This window comes from Camelus bactrianus, chromosome 10 (genome assembly GCF_048773025.1).
Source record: "Camelus bactrianus isolate YW-2024 breed Bactrian camel chromosome 10, ASM4877302v1, whole genome shotgun sequence".
Lineage (NCBI taxonomy): Eukaryota > Metazoa > Chordata > Mammalia > Artiodactyla > Camelidae > Camelus > Camelus bactrianus.
This window is the reverse complement of record NC_133548.1, coordinates 42,911,640-42,927,041: the sequence shown is the minus strand read 5'-3', so window position 1 is coordinate 42,927,041 and position 15,402 is coordinate 42,911,640. Positions and strand designations below refer to the sequence as shown.

The following is a 15,402-nucleotide window of genomic DNA, read 5'->3' as shown; positions in this document are numbered from 1 at the left end:
CTGGGAGGCTGTGTCCCCTGCGCTATCACAGGGAGAACATGTGTTCCACTCCACCTGAGGCTCACCTGCACGGTGTCCTCCTGGCTCTGGGACTGGACGGGGGCCGGCTGCCTCACAATGTAGTTGATCTGCCCCACAATGGTTTGCTGAAGGTGCTGAGGAGATTTGGTCTGACTCAGCTGCAGGCTGGGCTGTTGAGCCTGAAGGAGGAGCTCCAGGTCCTTCTGCATCTCCTCCAGCTCGAACTTGTGGTGCATTATGTCCACGTTCTGAGAACAGGCGGGCCCGGGAGGGCTCTCGTGCTGACTAGAAGCCAGATGCTGGGATGGAGGTAGAGGTGGGGCGGGCTGCTGCTGGGGTGGAGGCGGCGGAGGTGGTGGAAGTGGCAGCTGCTGCTGCGGCTGCTGCTGAAAGTGGCTGAGCTTCAGCTTCTGGTGGTGGCCAAACTGGACTTGGATAGAGGGTGACTGTAAGGTGGGCTGGGCATGGGCTCCTGGCTGAACATCCTGCGGGGGGACGATGCACACAGGCTGGGAAGTCAGCTGCTGCCCCAGCCGCTGGGATGTGCTCTCCTGCTCCACGGGGGGCTGGGTTTCCAGCCAGGGCTGCAGCAGCTTTGGTGGATGAGGATTGCACGGCAGTTCTTTCTCCCTGGGCAGCAGGGTAGAGCACTGCAGTGACCCCAGCTGTTGGGGCACCATCTCAGAGGGCTGCCTAAAGCTGTGGGCTGGGTGTATGCTGGGTGGGGGGACCTGGCCTTTGAGGGAGGGCGAGACTGGGGAGCAGTGGGAGCAGCACACAGATGAGGAACACAGTGCTGGAGACTGGAACTTGTGTGAGGGATGGCTAAGAGTCTCTTGCTGAGCCACTGGGGACTGGTGGCTTTGATAAAAAGATGATGGTCCCTGTAAGCCTCCATAAGCAGGAGTATCTGCCCGGGACAGCTGTCCACCCTCAGTAGTTATACAGCCTAGAAATTCAAAATAGAGAATGTTTCCAAAGGAAATCTGCAGTTGTTCCCCACTTGCTACCTCCCACTCCTAGGACCAAAAGGTATCATTCAACAGGAAAGAAGAGAGTGTGCTCGAAAGTGGCAAAGAAGAGTCAATGAGCATGTCTTCAACTATGGTTCTGGGGAGCTGTGTGTTGGGCGAGTGGGATGGAAGAGAGAGGGAAGCTCTAACACCAGGTTAGCAGCAGGTGCCAGCACTGTGGTCTGAGGTCCCTGGGCCTTCATGACGAGTAGATGATATCTATCACTGTCAGTCTAAGGGCTCCTTCAGCTCACTTGAGGCTTACTTAGGGGAAGACTGAGCTCCTTGAGGGCAGGAGGCAGGAGGAGTCACCTTCGGTCACTTAGTGGCCAGTGTGGGGCCTGATTCAGAGCAGGTGCTCACCAAAGGAATTAAATCAAAGGGGAAAGGGAAACAAAAAATACACCAAAATATCATTTATCACTCTGTCAAGTTCAAAACACTTGCAATGAGATGAACAGCCCAGATGAAGGCAGCAGTTGGCCATTAGTTTAACAAAGCTACTATTAGGCTGTCAACACAGGTACAACCCCAAGTTGTCTACATTCCCCCCAAAGACTGAAAGCCAGCAAATTATTGTAGCAGGGAAGGAAAATGCACAAGGTCATAAATTATCTGCTTACATCTCAGCTCCAAAGGGTGTGACATTGTCTGTCTGTCTGTCTCTGTTGTGCCTACACATCTATACACCCTTATACTCAGAGACACAGGTCCGCCTGCACTGCCATTCAGCATTCTGGAGAGTAGGGCCACTGTCTTGTCTCCTCTCTAGCAATGAAACCAAGGCAACAGGGACATTCAAGCAGAATAGGAAGCTCAGATTTCAACTGGTCCTATTACAAAAGTTCTGTATTGCCACTGCTATTTAAGCTATCAATTCTCCCCATCCCACCTTAACACCACCTCCATATCCCCTAAAAAGGTTTTGCTGAATGACTCCATCACCACTGGCATTCTCAGGGAGTGCTTTCTCTTGGGCATATGCTGACCTACCCAGTAAGCCAAGTAGATGGTCTATATTCATTCCCAGCAATTATGTAAAGGCCAATAGAGTAGGCTCTGGGCTCACCAAGGGAAGCCAGCTGCTTGGTCCAGAAGTTAGGCTCCCAAGTGAATCTGATACTCCAAGGGGAGCCAGGGTCTGTGTTACAATTTGTCTCCAGCAATCGCTGCATCTGAAACACAATCTGACAACAGCACCAAAGGTCATTTCTTTGGGCATCTTATGCCTGAGTAACAACTCCCTCTCCTTCACCCTTTGGCCAGGTTGAAGGGCTCAAAGCCATGGCTCTTTAGCAAGTGGTCCTCCCTTACATGCTCACTTCTTTGCACCTCAGTATCTTCACATTACTCCTCCCTCCCCTTACCCCCACACTGATCCCTTTCCTCTTACTGAGGCTTCGGGAAAGCCTACATTCTTATCTCTCCCAGGCCCCAAGTGAGTTGTAATTCTCCCTCAGGATATCACTTGTCTGGGAGCCTCTCAAGAGCATTCCATTCATTCTACCATAAGCTCAAATCAAAAGCCTATGAGGGCAGACATTCTCTAAGCATCCCACATTCTCTTTCCACCCACCTGTAAAACTCCCTTTAATTCTAACCAGTTGCCCTCTTCCTTAACCATCCCTTCTTTCATCTATCTCCCATCACCAACTCCCTCATTTATCTAGGACTTCAGCAAGTGTCCAACTACCCTGTCAACAGCTAGTTAACCAATGTCTTAACATCTTAGCCTCTTACTTCCTTGATTTCTTTAATGCGAATCACCTTCACACCTCTTCCAGTTCAGTCACCAGACCTAGACCATTTTCATCATCTAGAACCATTCTACCTATGAGACCTTGAACTCCAGCAACCTTCTCCCTGATCACAACTAGCTCTCGCTCTTTCTGAACATGCTCTTCAACCTCACTGACGCCCCCAAGCCCTGCTCCATCAGTCCAGAGGGCCGTCCCAGCTTCCCATCGTTTTCAGTAACAGTATCACTAGTGCCCTAATTCCCTCCCCATCACCAACCCCTCATCTCGGGTCAATCCAGCCATCCCAGAGTCATGTTACTGGGGTCACTTCAGTCATCATTAACCTCAGGGGCACCCTTCAGTTCTTTTTCTTGTCACCTCCTTTCTTGTCAGCTTCCTCTTCCACAGTCCTTAATGACTATTTAAAATCTTTACTTTTCTCCTCAATGCCATTTACCCAGTGCCTAACTCTTCCCATTATCACCTCCTACTTCACAGAACATGAAAAAAAAAAAACCATAAAAGATAAATTCCCTCAAATTTGTATCCCGCCTACCTCCAAACTTAACTGTATTGTACTGATACCTTCCTGTCCTCCCAACTCAGAGGAAGGGAGTGCCTTTTGTTTAAGGTCAGCCAGTTTACTCTAGATGCTACTTCTTTCTGCCTTCCCAGTACACTCCCTCTACCACACATCTCTTCTATCTTCAACCTCTTCTCCCAAATAAACATGTGCAACTGTCTTCCTTACTTTAAAAAAAGTATCCCCCAACCCATCTCCTTCTCAAACTACCTTCTTGTTTCCCTTCTTTTCACTTCTGTCTCTACTTTCTCCCCTCCCATCCTAAGTCCCCTCATTCTAGCTTTTGACCATTCCACATTGCTGGAATTTCTTTCAGAGACTACCAGGGACCTCCTGATTCCTAGATCTCAAGGCTTCTCTTCACTACTCATCCTCTCTCACCTGTGTAACAATGATAACATTGATCACTTAAAATTTGAAACTGTTAATTTCTAGGCACCACACTCTCCTATTTCCCCTCTGACTTCTGAAGGTTGCTCTGAAGGTCATCTCCTTCACACATCCTCTTCCTTTGTCTATGCTGAAAATGATGGCATTTCCCTGGTTCCCAGTTTGTTCTTCTTCTCTTCCTTCACACACTGTTCTAGTATCATCGATATCCTGGTGACTCTCACATCTCTCTCTCTAACCCTGAATTTTCTTCTGACTTCCAGACCTAGCTATCAAAACAGATTTTGGACAGCCCTTTTTACATGCCCACCAGGTACCTTAGATTCAATATATCCCAATATAAACCCCATTAACTTTTCAAAATTCTTGCTCCATTTCCTGAGCATCACCATCTTCCCAAGATCAACACCTCAACGTCATCCTTAACTCCTCCTTTCCTCTTAGGCCCCATTTAAACCCAAATAACTTTCTAGGGACTGTCCAGCACACTGCTAGTATCCAGGCTAATGCCTGGACCCATGACCCAAGATGGAACTACAGAATTCCCCAGCTGAGTTGCCTGGAGGAAAACAGATCTATTCCAGCACCTCAGTCCTCTGCACTGTGGGGTTTGCTGAAAGATGGTTTTCACTTACTAACCCAAAATCAGTGATTGAGGAGTTGGAGTTCTTCTTACCAGCTCTTTGCTGAAAAGGAAAGGGATGCTGGTTTTGCTGCAGACAGCCCAGTTAATGAAATTCTGCACATGCTCAAACTGACGGTTGAGAACCATGATGCTCTGTAACTGCTGCTCCAGCTTCTGCTTCCTCTCATTAGTAATCCCCTGGGTACGAAAAGAGAAGACAGAGTCCCTGATCCCATCCTTGGACTTCAGTCCACATGCTTAGGAAGTCTGGTGGCCTGCATATATCAGTGTAAACACTTTTCAGAGGAATGGAATCAGAGGAAACCGTACCTCAAGAGGAGAACATGGACTGCTGAGGGATGGAGGGAGAAAGGGGAGGTAGATTTGACAGTGCAAATATGGACCAGATGATAAATAAATGAGGAAATGAATGAATGTCTACATCTCTTGGGCATAACTTGTTTCATGACTCTCTCTTTCAAGGCTATAACCCTGTACAGTTCAGGAAGGCAACTGCCTTACTACCATAGCGTTAATAGGAGTTTGGTCTGATTTTCTAGCCCTTAATGTACCAACTTCCCAAAACTAGACTAGACATTTTATGGCAGAGGGAGCAGCAGAGAGCTGTGAAAACTGCACATCTGAATTCTAGCCCAGGCAGCTCTGAGCCAAGACAAGTTTGATATGGGCCTGGTTTCTGCCCCAGGGAAAGTACAGAACCCATCCAGCTGTCCACATATACCTCCAACTCCTCTATGAGCCCGTTGGCCTGTTTGTTCAGCTCATTCATCAGAACCATCTTGGCCATTTTGATCTGGTTTTCCACCTTCCTGTGCTGATGCTTCACCTCAAAAATCCTGTGAACAGGGTAGAACAGAACGTGGTGAGCCCTCCCCCTAGGCCTATGAGGGCCTAGAGACAGCAAACAGAAGAGCCAACAATGTAGAGGCTGTGTACTGAGATCAGGGCCCAGCCGGCACCAAATGTAAAGAAACAAGAAAACTCCTCCACCACCCACCCCATCCTTTGTACAATCCAGCCCACTTGATCTAAGTGGGCCAATGGCCCGAAGTTCAACTCAGTTTACTCTAGGTAAACTGCAGGTCCACACCCAGCTCAACCCAGTAGCTCACCAGTTCACACAGAACTAGAGGCAGGACAGAGTGAGTGAGTACGGGTATGACTTCATGTAATTTGTTGTTTTCTTAAAAAGGAAAATACTCCACTAAATAGTGTCAGGCAGCAAAAAGGACAGATAGAGAGAAAAAGTAGACTAGTGGTTGCCAAGGGCTGGAGATATTGCAGGGTGAATGGGAAGTGACTGCTAATGTGTATGGGGTTTCTTTTTAGGGTGATAAAATGTTTTAAAAGTAGATAGTAATAATGGTTACACAACTCTATACTAAAAATCACTGAATTATACATTTTAAAAGGACAATTTTATGGGATATAAATTATATCTCAGTAAAGCTATTAAAAACAAACAAACAAACAAACATGGGCTTTGAAGCCACAAAGACCTAGCTTCCAAATCCAGCTCAGTCTCTGACTAACTGTGATCTCAGACAAGTCACCTAACCTCTCTGAACCTTAGCCTCCTCATCAGTAGAACAGAGATCACCCCTGACTCAAGGAATTGAGCAAAATGATGCATGCATGATGCCCAACCCAGCGCCTGCCATGTGATGATCTCTCAGTACCTACTTATTTCTCTTTCTACATAAAATACTGACAATTTATATCATGTGTAGATTTATGCAGAAAACACTGGGAAAGGGGTGACAAAGGGTAAACTGCCACTGACTTGTTGTACCCACATGATAAAAGCACTTCTTCCCCAGTATCTACTCTGTGCCCTTATTCTTAAGCACCTACCTTTGGCTAGTGCATGCCCACTTTCAGAAGGTATGCACTTTAGCTCAGACTCACTCTTATCGTCTTGACCTAGCTTGGCCCCAATTCACCAAGTGATGGCCCAAAACACCCTCCCTGGCCCTGAGACCTCTAAAGCCAGGATATATGCCTTCTGGGACATAAGCCAATGTCTGCATGTTCTCTTCATAAGCACTTCACTCTGGGATTGGGTCCCAGGACAAGAGGGAACAGAACATAGGGGTGAGCCTATGCTACCTGTCCTCAATTTGCTTTGCAGATGTCTGTAGGCTGGATTTCTTATGTGCCACCTGTGTAGTCACACTTTCCAGAAGCATCCTCTGGTTTTGCAAAACTTCTTCAAGATGTCTGCACCTAGAGGAGGAGGCAGAGAAAAAGCTTAGGACTGGGTCTTATTCTGAGCATGCTAGCCAAGCAAGAATCCCTACCATGTGCTGTCTCAGCCAGGCCCGTGGAGGCTGGGATTACATCTAGGCAAAGTCAGAGACTCTTGTCCCATTAGGCCTTCTCCAGAGAAGCCCCACAACAGGAACTGAGAAAAACTTCAGCCCAGGGGCTGCAGGCTGGCTTGAATAGGGAGAGGACTCTGATGCACTAGGAGCCCAGTACTCTCACAGGTAGCGTCTAGAGCCCCACAAGCCCATTCTGGCAGCCAGCCAGCCCCACCTGTGTTCTTTGTGCTCCACCATGAGACAGCTATGGCATGTGAGCACATCACAGGTCTCGCAGAATAGCTTGAGTACTTCCTGTGTGTGTAGAGGACAGTACAAGGCGAAGTCACCGGAACCACCATTCACTCCTGCCAGAGTAGATGGAGAAAGTAAGCTTCTGTTGCTCAGGAAGACCTCTCAGTTAAGCTCTGCTGAGCAGCCCTCAGCCATCTATAGACACACGGAAGACACAGAGTTTGGAGGGAAGGTGGTACAAAACAGGAGAGGCCTCCCACTGGGCCAGTGAGGTTCCAGGAACATAAGGAGGAATGTGGGCTTAGGCTGGCTGTATTTGCCCAGCTGTCCAGAAATAAAGAGCCATCAGGCCCCAGGCACCCCACCACCTGCTGAGGCTGAGGAAGGTGCTTGCTACTGCTGCATATGGATCTCGTGCAGAAAAGTGAATCCTCTAATAAAACTCAACCTAAACCCCTTCCTTAACCAGGATTCTGTTATGGTAGGGCTGAAACCAGCTATCCAGCCTTGCCATGATCCAGGCCAGAACACATGGATCATGAACTTTGATTCTTGTGGGTCTGACAAAGGTAAAATCCCTCCCACAGTTCAAGGGCTTTGAGAAAAGATTTTTAAGAAGACTGTCATTTAAAACAGATGGTGCTAGATAGACAAATGAACAAGCTCTGATCCTGGTTGTTAAATTAATCAAGTAACTAAATAGAAGTGAGGCCTGATTGCTCTAAATGTAGGTGACAGATAGGGAACTCAATTAGCTTTCACGGTTATTCAAGACTGTTCCTCCCTGCACCATCTCACCCACACTCACGCACTCCCACCCCCAACAGGGAGAGCCTAAAGTCAACCTACATTGTGATGTGACTCTGGAGGAGACAGTTTTTCTTTAGGAAAGGCTCTGAGACCACCCCTACCCTCATCCCCATCAGGGAGACAAGGCAGGCTGGAGAGCTAGTCTCCAAGGAGTTTAAGGCTTGACAGTACTTAAGGGCATGTGAGCTGGTGGAGAGGGTGGAGAGTGATACCTGGAGATCCCTTCTGAGTCCGGGTAAAGAGCGGCCCGCCAGGGGCAGGGCCATGCCGGTGCTCCTCCGTGCAGGAGCTGCATAGCCAGCGGTTGCAGTAGGTACAGAGGATGTGTGCCGCCCTCTTCTCTTTGCACTCGGAGCAGTTCTGGAAGCAGAGAGTTCTGGAATTACTGATACTATCTTCATTTGGGCCTGCCTTTATGAGTGGTAAATACTCTAGGAACCAGAGTCTGGTAGGGCTGTTCCTCCACTATTTTGGAGTGCAGTCAATTTTGGAGAGCCACCTGGAAGTGACATATGGGGGCGTGTGAAGGAAAGCACCCTTTGTGACTAAGAGTAGTGGCCTCAGGGGCTATTCATACAAGTCCTGTGCTGAAGCTGAGGATACGCAGGTGAGTGAGGTGGGGATCTGCTCACAAGGTACACACAGCAGACATTCAGTGGGTGATACTACATGTGATAAAGGGATGCACCAAGTGCTAAGTAAGCAAAGCAAGGTTTCCAGGAGTTCAGGCTAGGAGTGGCCAGGAAAGGTTCCAGAAGAGGTGACATTTGAGTTGGATATTGAATGACAAGTAGAAGTTCCCCAGATAGGCCAGGGAAGAAAAGGAAAAGCACAGGCAAGAGCAGACAGTTCACCGTGTCCACAGAGGGGAAGAAGCTGCAGCCGTATAGGTACACCATGAGGACCACACACGGCCAGGGAAGAGCAAGCACAGACCGACTACTGGGACTTGCCAGGACCAAGAGTCCCTAGTCTTCTCCTAGTTCAACTGTTCATTCATTTGGTCAGCAAAAATCATGCAGGGTGGATATAAAAGGTGGAGAAGAGGAAATTTGGGGAAAATTAGCCTGCTGTGCCTGAATAATCCAGGCCACCAAACTGATGTGGATTCTGGTGGCTTTGTCTTCATCTTGGGATCTGACAAACTCATATCAAGGGGGAAAAAAAAGAAGAGAAATACAAGTTTAACTAACTAAACTATGAATTCCTTGAGGGTAAAGACATGGATCTCTGTCTCCCTAACACCAGCACAGGCCCTGGCATATGTAAGACATTCAATAAGAACTAAATACAGGAGCAAGTAAGTAAAATGACAAATGAATAAAATGTAGTGGCAACGGGGGACCCTAGTGGAGGAAGGAACAGAAGGGATACCAATCAGTAAATGATGTGAAACTTCAGAAACTCAAGGAAAAGGTCTTAGATGTTAAAGACAGGCAAAACTGATGAACCCCTTTAATCCAGGCTGGTGCATGAGTTTTGACTAGGCAGGAATGAGGGTAAAAGCTCAGTACTCAGAGTTTTCAGTAAGAGCTTCTTTGCTTGTCCTTACTTACCCTGGCCATCGTGGACTGTCCAGTAGAAAAGTACTGCCGAAAAAAACGTTCAGTTACATCCTTGGTAAGGTACACTTGCTTACACCCAGGATAGGAGATGAGCTCTGGGAGGAGGAGGAAAAGACAGCACAGTCAGGGCAACATGGCAGATTATACGTAACATGAGGCCTAGACCCAAGGCTTTCTAATACACAACACCAAGGCATGTGCCAATGCCACTTGTGCCAAAATGAAATATGTCTGATGCCATAGCCTGCACTTACCATCTAGGTACTCTGGACGTGACCATCTTACTAGGGACCTGCCTTACAGACCTTCCCCACATCCCCATTTTTGCCTGATGCTATATTCGTCTCCTCCCTACAAGCCATGCTACTTCAGGCCCAACCCTGCTCCAGTCCCGACAATCAGGTGCCTTCCCACTCCTCCCACTCTTCATTCTATAGCCCTGAGGGCCCAGTTCCCATTACTGGCTAAATTCGACGGGGTCAGTTTAGCCCAGGGCACAGCTCTAGCCATTTATGTTACTGTAAATTTTACTCTAAGTAATTACTATAGCAGAATTACTTTAAAGATCTCAAAGCTAGAGCTTCCAGAAGGTTCTAGCAAGAGAAAGGCAAGGTCTCCCTGCCTGCTCATCTAGGAGGTATTTTTCCCTTGTTACAACCACAACCAGTTGGTCTACCCCTGGAGCTCAGAGAGCTTTTGCTGTACCTTCTCCACCTAGCCCACGCTGAATGCACCACATGTATACATGTTTTACTTATGAACAGGAACCTTCCCTCCTCAGAGAGATGCAACATTCTCTAGCACATTCACCAGCATGGTGGGCTCCTGAACTATACATGTGGCGTGAGACCGCCACCCTAGGGACTACAGTACCTCAGACCCACCGCAAGAGCGCTCGGCCTGCTGGATACAAGAAAATGAGCCTCCTGAGGAGAGCTTGGCGCTAGTGCCCAGGGATGAGGACAACCTGGAAAGGGGCTGGCTATGGCAGTGAATGCAGCAATACCACCACAGTCTTCTCTGCCTCATCTTACCAGAATGATACAATTCCTCTACACCTGAAGTCAGACAAACTTAAGTCCAAATACCAGGTTTACCACCCAGCGACCATGGTTGGGCAAGTCACTTAATCTCACTTAACTCCTCCGTGCCCCAGTTTCTTCATATGTTAAATAGAAAGGGAAAATAAGAGTTGCTATGAGGATTAAATTAAACAACACTTGAGAATTCACATGATCCTCTGTGAATGTTGACTTTGAATTCAAAATTCATGGTTAAGACAATAACCTCAATTATCAACTCTCCCAGGTGAAGAAAGTCAGATGGTCTGAGAGACTGAAAAGGTGGCCACAAATTCTTCTCCTCCCTGCATCCATGTCCTTGCAATCCTAACCATTAAAACGGGTACAGGGAGAGGGTACAGCTCAAGTGGTACAGAATATGCTTAGCGTGCATAAACACCTGGGTTCAATACCCAGTATCTCCTCTAAAAATAAATAAACCTAATTACCTCTAACACACACACACACACACACAACAAAAAATAAGATAATTTTTAAAAATAAATAAAATAAAAATAAAAACCGAGTCTATTCTCTGCTCTTTGAAGCTAGACTGACCTCATGACCTGCTTTGGCCAACAGAATCCAGCAAAAATGACACTGAACAAGTTTTAAGCCTAGACCTCAAGTGGCTGTATATGACTGCTCTCACTCTCAGAATGCTAAGACTGCCATGTGAACAAGCCCAGGTAGATTGCTGGAAGGTGAGAAACCATGTGGAGAGAGGCTCAGTTGTCTCAGGTGTCCCACCTGAAAGCCATCACAAAGCAGGCAGCCCCAACTGGGCCACCAGCTAAACACCGACATGGGTGAGCACAGCAGAGATTAGCCAAGCCCAGCCCAGCTTGGAAGAACCACCCAGAGAATCCCAGCACAAACTGTCAACCTTAGAATCATAAAGTTTGGCTGATGTTTTAACCACTAAGTTTTGGAGCAGCTTTTTATGCAGCAAAAACTAACTGGAAAAATCAAAATCTCCAAAATCATGCAAATTAATAGGTTAATACTCTTCTTCCCCTAATCTATCAACCTTCCCCCAAAATCCTCCTCTATCCTTCACAGAGCATGGACTTTAATGACAGACTAGATCTGCAATCTCCCAGATACTCTCCTGCCTGTCAAGAACAGTGGCCAGAGGTGGAGAAGGATGCTGTTCACAGGTGGCATCACTTAGGGACATCATGTTACTGTCCCTCCCTTCCACTTGGCTGCCCAGGAGAGACCCTCCTCACCTACCCCTTAGGTCAGAAATGCTGCTCTAAAATGGTTGAAAATAATTTTCACGAGGCTTCCAACTCCCTGGTACCAGATGCCCAAACATTACTCATAGTAACGCAGCCTCATTAGCATTATGAAAAAAAGAGAAATAACTGAATAGATCAGCCAAGGCCTCATCACACATTCTTTACCCCTTCCCCCTCCCCAGCCTTAAAAGCCAAAATCCTCAGCTTGTCACTCAAGGCACTTTCCAAGTGGACCTTACCTCTCTCTAGTCTCATCTCTAGCATCACCTGCCACACATCCTATATCGTTGCCATGTCAAATGGCTCTGCTAGCCCTTGAATGCACCAAACCTTTGCATTATCCTGTGTCTGTGAAAGTGCTGTTCCCTCTCCCTAAAATACTCTTTCTTGCTTCACTACCCCTTTTCAGATAAACTCCCATTCATCCTTTCAAGCCTATTCAAATGTTCTACTTTTGAGAAGCACGGTTGATTTCCCTTAGGATGAGTTAATTATTCCCTCTTCTGGGTTCCCACAGCACCCTGAACATCCTTCTAGATAACAGATATCACATTGCATTTTAACTATCTGTTCATATGTCTACATACAAAGATAAACCACAATTGATATAAAGGATGTTGCATGATTTTTAGCAGAATGGACAATTATGTTTCTTTGGGGGTTGGGTATTCCATGTGTATTCCTTGCACTCATGGCCACTGAAAGTAGTAAAAAAGCCATTTGGAAGTTTTCAGGATGGTGGCAAAAAGCTAGCCCAGGAAAATAAAGGAATCAGGTCTGATCCAGAGCAGAGGTGTGATGCTTGGGGAAGGCTGTGAATTGGGAGATGTGGGTTCCAGGCCCACACTGTCACTTACTGTGCAACCTCAGGTAAGTGACTCCTTTCCTCTGAACCATATTTTCTGCATCCTTAAAATGAAGGAATGCGAACAGTAGGGAAGTATGGATTATCCAGTCTTCTTCCTCTGCCTACTGCAACCAGGCTTCAGAAATATTCCTCTGGGCAAGATGGGGAGGGACAGACAACCACCCTTGTCAACAAATCAGGGGACAGGCTTGTGGCTAAGGGGAGGCTTGGACTGAAAAGCTCATCCAGTCTGAATGGGGGCTGCTGCAGCGGACAGCAGAGATGAAGAACTATGGCAGCAGTACACACAGGTCCCAAGGTGGCTGTGGGCCCTGGAGTGGACACAGAGGACTGTGTTCTCTTTGTGTCACAACTTTTTGCCCAGAAATTCTTATCTTCTCTCAAAAGGTCCCTAATCCCCATCAAGCTGCGTCAACCTTGAGCTTTTTGTTTTTTAAAGAGGATTCCCCATTTTTCAATGAGGATACCAAAACAAAGTTTTTTTAGACAACAGCAATACATGAACTCTTAGGGCTGTGGATATATTTAAAACAACCAAACATCGACCACCAATATTTAACATTAATTTAGTTATTAATACATATTTAAATCACATATTACATAAAATATTGTTTAGATAGGTTGCTTTTTCTCTTCCTATTTGAATTATTCAAGTAACAGCATTGAGCTTTATTTCATATACAGGAACATCAATTCTGAGAAATGTCAGACGAGGGCTCAAACGCCACACAACCATCCCCAAAGGAGGTGGGACTTCTGCTTCCAGAATGAAGAAGTTACAGGTGCCAGAGGTCCTCCTTGGAAACCTAGGGGCCTGGGAAAGTGGCTCTGAAAGCTGAGGATGTTCAGTCCATCAGTCACAAGAGTGAGCACTTCTGGTCCCTGAGAGGTATGGGACAGATTATTCTTTTACCACCACTCCCTGCATCAGGCCCTTACATGTGGAATCTCATTTAATTGTCAAACCACCTGAGAGGTAGGCATTGTCCCTATTTCATAGTTGGACAGACTGAGGCTCCAAGAAGTTGTCACCTGTCAAAGACTATAAGAAGCAGGAACAGAACTACAATTGGGACCCAAGTATGTCCACCTCTCAAATCCAGCTGGGTCCACTATGCTATACTCCTCTCTAGTTCAAGTGTGAGTAAACAAGGGCATTTTATTTTAATTAACTAAATGATTTGATAATAAGTAAAATATTCCATAATAATAATCATAACGGACCCAGCGTTGAACTCAGAATCCAGAAGGAGCTGGGAGCCAGCCCCAGCCATGCTTAAAGTTTTAAGAAATACGATCTTTGAGAAAAGGCAATGAAGCAGAATTTTTCTGCCTGGAAAAAATAAATCTAGAAGCAGTTTTCATTCTACAGATTGGTGGTTCTCAAACTGTCACATATTTAAATCATATGAGGAACTTCTAAACATCCTAATGTCCAGTTGACATCCCAGATGAATTCAATCAGTTTCAGGAGGTGGGGAGCCAGGCATCAATATTTTTAAAAATTCCCCAGGTGATTACAATGTACAACCAAGTTTGAGGACCAGTGCCATAGAGACAGCATCCTTTCTCCCTGTGGCTGAGTCTGATAGATCTGTCCCTTGAATCATGCAGCTGAGAAAGGCAGACTCACCTAGTTTTAAACAGGTTCTGAGAAGTTAAGATAGACTCTGAATACAGCCGTTACATTTTTCCTCTCTGGTAGAGGAAAGGGCAGATACCCAGCAGACAGAAGGCCATCCTGACACCTAGGTATCCTGGGGGTTGGTGGAGAATTGGAGAACATATTTTGCCTCTCCTACCTGCCAGCTCCACTGAAGGACCATGAGCAGGCCTAGGGTGCAGCCAGAGGTTTGGCACTGCAACGACAGTTGCTGGGGCCGAGAGTGTATGCTGAGCCCAGGACTTGGTGAGGTAGCAAGGGGGGGGGGGGGCCAAGACTGGGCAGTCCACACTTAGACACAAACAGCAGCACCAAGGCAACCTGGGCATGGGGCTGGGGTGGAAGATAAATCCCAAGGAGGTTTCAGCCCATCAGGTAGGGACACATATCCCAGGAGCATAGGCTTGAACTCAGTGCTAAGCAACCCCCTGAGGGTTAAAAAACCCTTCATTCTAGAGCTCTTGTCCAGGGCTCCAGGAAACTTTGCAGCTAGAGCCCAAACTCAAACTCCAACAGAGCAGTGGCATCCTCTAGAGAAGCCTGATGCTCCACTGCCAGCTCTCACCTGTAGAACCAAAGCTGGAGAGACCTAGCTTTTCTCACTGTTCATCTACCCAATTCCTTCACCATAAAGATGGTGAAATGGAGGCCCAAAGAGAGGGAGGGACATAGCTAAAAACCACAGATCCCTGTAGATCATAGGTGATACCTTGAACCACTGAGCAGTCCCTGATTACCTCTGTAGCCACAAGAAAGACATTCTACCTCCAAATCCCTCTATCAGACATTATGCAAGGCTTAAAAACACTCCAGTTATATTCTCTGGCAGGCTGACCATCCTCACTAACCATTCCTGCCCTCCCACCCAAGGCAGCCCCAGAATACCAGGCATCAGCTAAGGCCCCCACCACATAAGCCACTTCAGCCTTCCTCTAGCCCATAGCTCAGAGCAGCACCACCTTTGAGAAACATGTTGCACCCACTCCCCAGATGTCCAGTCCCTGCTAGAAAGACAGACTTTGATCCTAAGGTGATTCTGTTTCTGCCCCTGGTTGCCAGCAGGCTTACCTGTGGCACCTGCTGCCCTGTGATTAGAGCAACACCTAGGGGAGAAGTCAGAAGAGCGACAGGTGAGACCACCACAGGTCCCAGAGGACAGTGCTTACCAAGTGCCCAGGAACACCCACCCTGCATGCTGCAGCCAGCTGGGCTCCAGGGCCTAAGCCTCGGGGAGCTGGGTA

General features: G+C 47.1%; 1 protein-coding gene across 4 annotated transcripts in view; it reads right to left on the bottom strand.

Annotated features, from left to right (window-relative positions):
• TRIM66 (tripartite motif containing 66) overlaps positions 1 to 15,402 on the bottom strand; it is a 62,400-nt gene that overhangs the window by 31,436 nt on the left and 15,562 nt on the right. For all 4 annotated transcript variants that reach the window (XM_074372432.1, XM_074372433.1, XM_074372435.1 and 1 more), the window contains 8 exons: positions 9,317 to 9,420; positions 7,973 to 8,120; positions 6,931 to 7,063; positions 6,502 to 6,618; positions 5,114 to 5,228; positions 4,423 to 4,569; positions 2,104 to 2,221; positions 66 to 970 (listed from right to left, as the gene is read on the bottom strand). In XM_074372432.1, coding sequence (XP_074228533.1) covers positions 66 to 970; positions 2,104 to 2,221; positions 4,423 to 4,569; positions 5,114 to 5,228; positions 6,502 to 6,618; positions 6,931 to 7,063; positions 7,973 to 8,120; positions 9,317 to 9,420 — 1,787 coding nt within the window. The remainder of the gene's footprint in view (positions 1 to 65; positions 971 to 2,103; positions 2,222 to 4,422; positions 4,570 to 5,113; positions 5,229 to 6,501; positions 6,619 to 6,930; positions 7,064 to 7,972; positions 8,121 to 9,316; positions 9,421 to 15,402) is intronic.